Raw genomic sequence first — 855 nt, 5'->3', positions numbered from 1 at the left:
CCGCTGTCCTCTTCTTTGCTTATGTGGGTTTCGACGCTGTGTCGACCCTGGCTGAAGAGACCAAGGACCCCGCCAAGGACATTCCTCTGGGTCTGGTAGGCGCTATGTCCCTCACCACCGCTTTCTACTGTGTGTTGGCCGTGGTGCTGTGCATGATGGTGCCTTATGACCAGATTGACCCTGATGCTCCCTTCTCTGTTGCCTTCTCCTCTGTGGGGATGGATTGGGCCAAGTATATCGTCGCCTTCGGAGCTCTCAAGGGCATGACCACCGTCCTCCTCGTCTCCGCCGTGGGACAGGCCAGGTACCGGTTACTTGTACCCTATATATGTGTTATTGCTATTTGAAGCCTTCAGTTTTCTTCTCGTTAATTTGTACGTTTGTACGGTTAAAAAATCGCTGCTAATGTATATAATTTGGTGCAGGTACTTGACCCACATTGCAAGAGCACACATGGTGTCACCCTGGTTCGCGGCAGTCCATCCGTCGACTGGCACGCCCATCAACGCCACGGTCGCCATGCTCGTCGCCTCTGCCGCCATCGGCTTCTTCACTGAGCTGTCCATCCTGGCCAACCTCCTCTCCATCTCCACCCTCTTCATCTTTATGCTCGTCGCCGTCGCCCTGCTAGTGAGGCGATACTATGTCAGTGGAGAGACCTCTCCTGCCGACAGGAACAAGCTCATCGCCAGCCTCGTCTTCATTCTGGCCTCTTCAGGGGCGAGTGCGGGGTGCTGGGCTCTTGACAAGAAAGGATGGATTGGCCTACCCAGTGGCCATTCCCCGTATGGTTTGCGTCGACGTTTTACCTGTGGATGTTCGTCCCTCAGGCCAAGAAGCCGAAGCTGTGGGGGG

General features: G+C 55.4%; 1 protein-coding gene across 1 annotated transcript in view; it reads left to right on the top strand.

Moving 5' to 3' along the window:
- LOC109845416 (cationic amino acid transporter 1-like) overlaps nucleotides 1-855 on the top strand; it is a 4,230-nt gene that overhangs the window by 2,859 nt on the left and 516 nt on the right. The window contains 3 exon segments of the mRNA XM_020414665.1: nucleotides 1-304; nucleotides 426-774; nucleotides 777-855. The exon segment at nucleotides 1-304 is cut by the window's left edge and continues 11 nt beyond it; the exon segment at nucleotides 777-855 is cut by the window's right edge and continues 2 nt beyond it. Of these exon segments, the coding sequence (XP_020270254.1) occupies nucleotides 1-304; nucleotides 426-774; nucleotides 777-855 (732 nt within the window).

This window comes from Asparagus officinalis, chromosome 6, assembly GCF_001876935.1.
Source record: "Asparagus officinalis chromosome 6, Aspof.V1, whole genome shotgun sequence".
NCBI classification, from domain to species: Eukaryota; Viridiplantae; Streptophyta; class Magnoliopsida; order Asparagales; family Asparagaceae; genus Asparagus; species Asparagus officinalis.
This window is presented reverse-complemented; position numbering and strand designations above follow the sequence as displayed.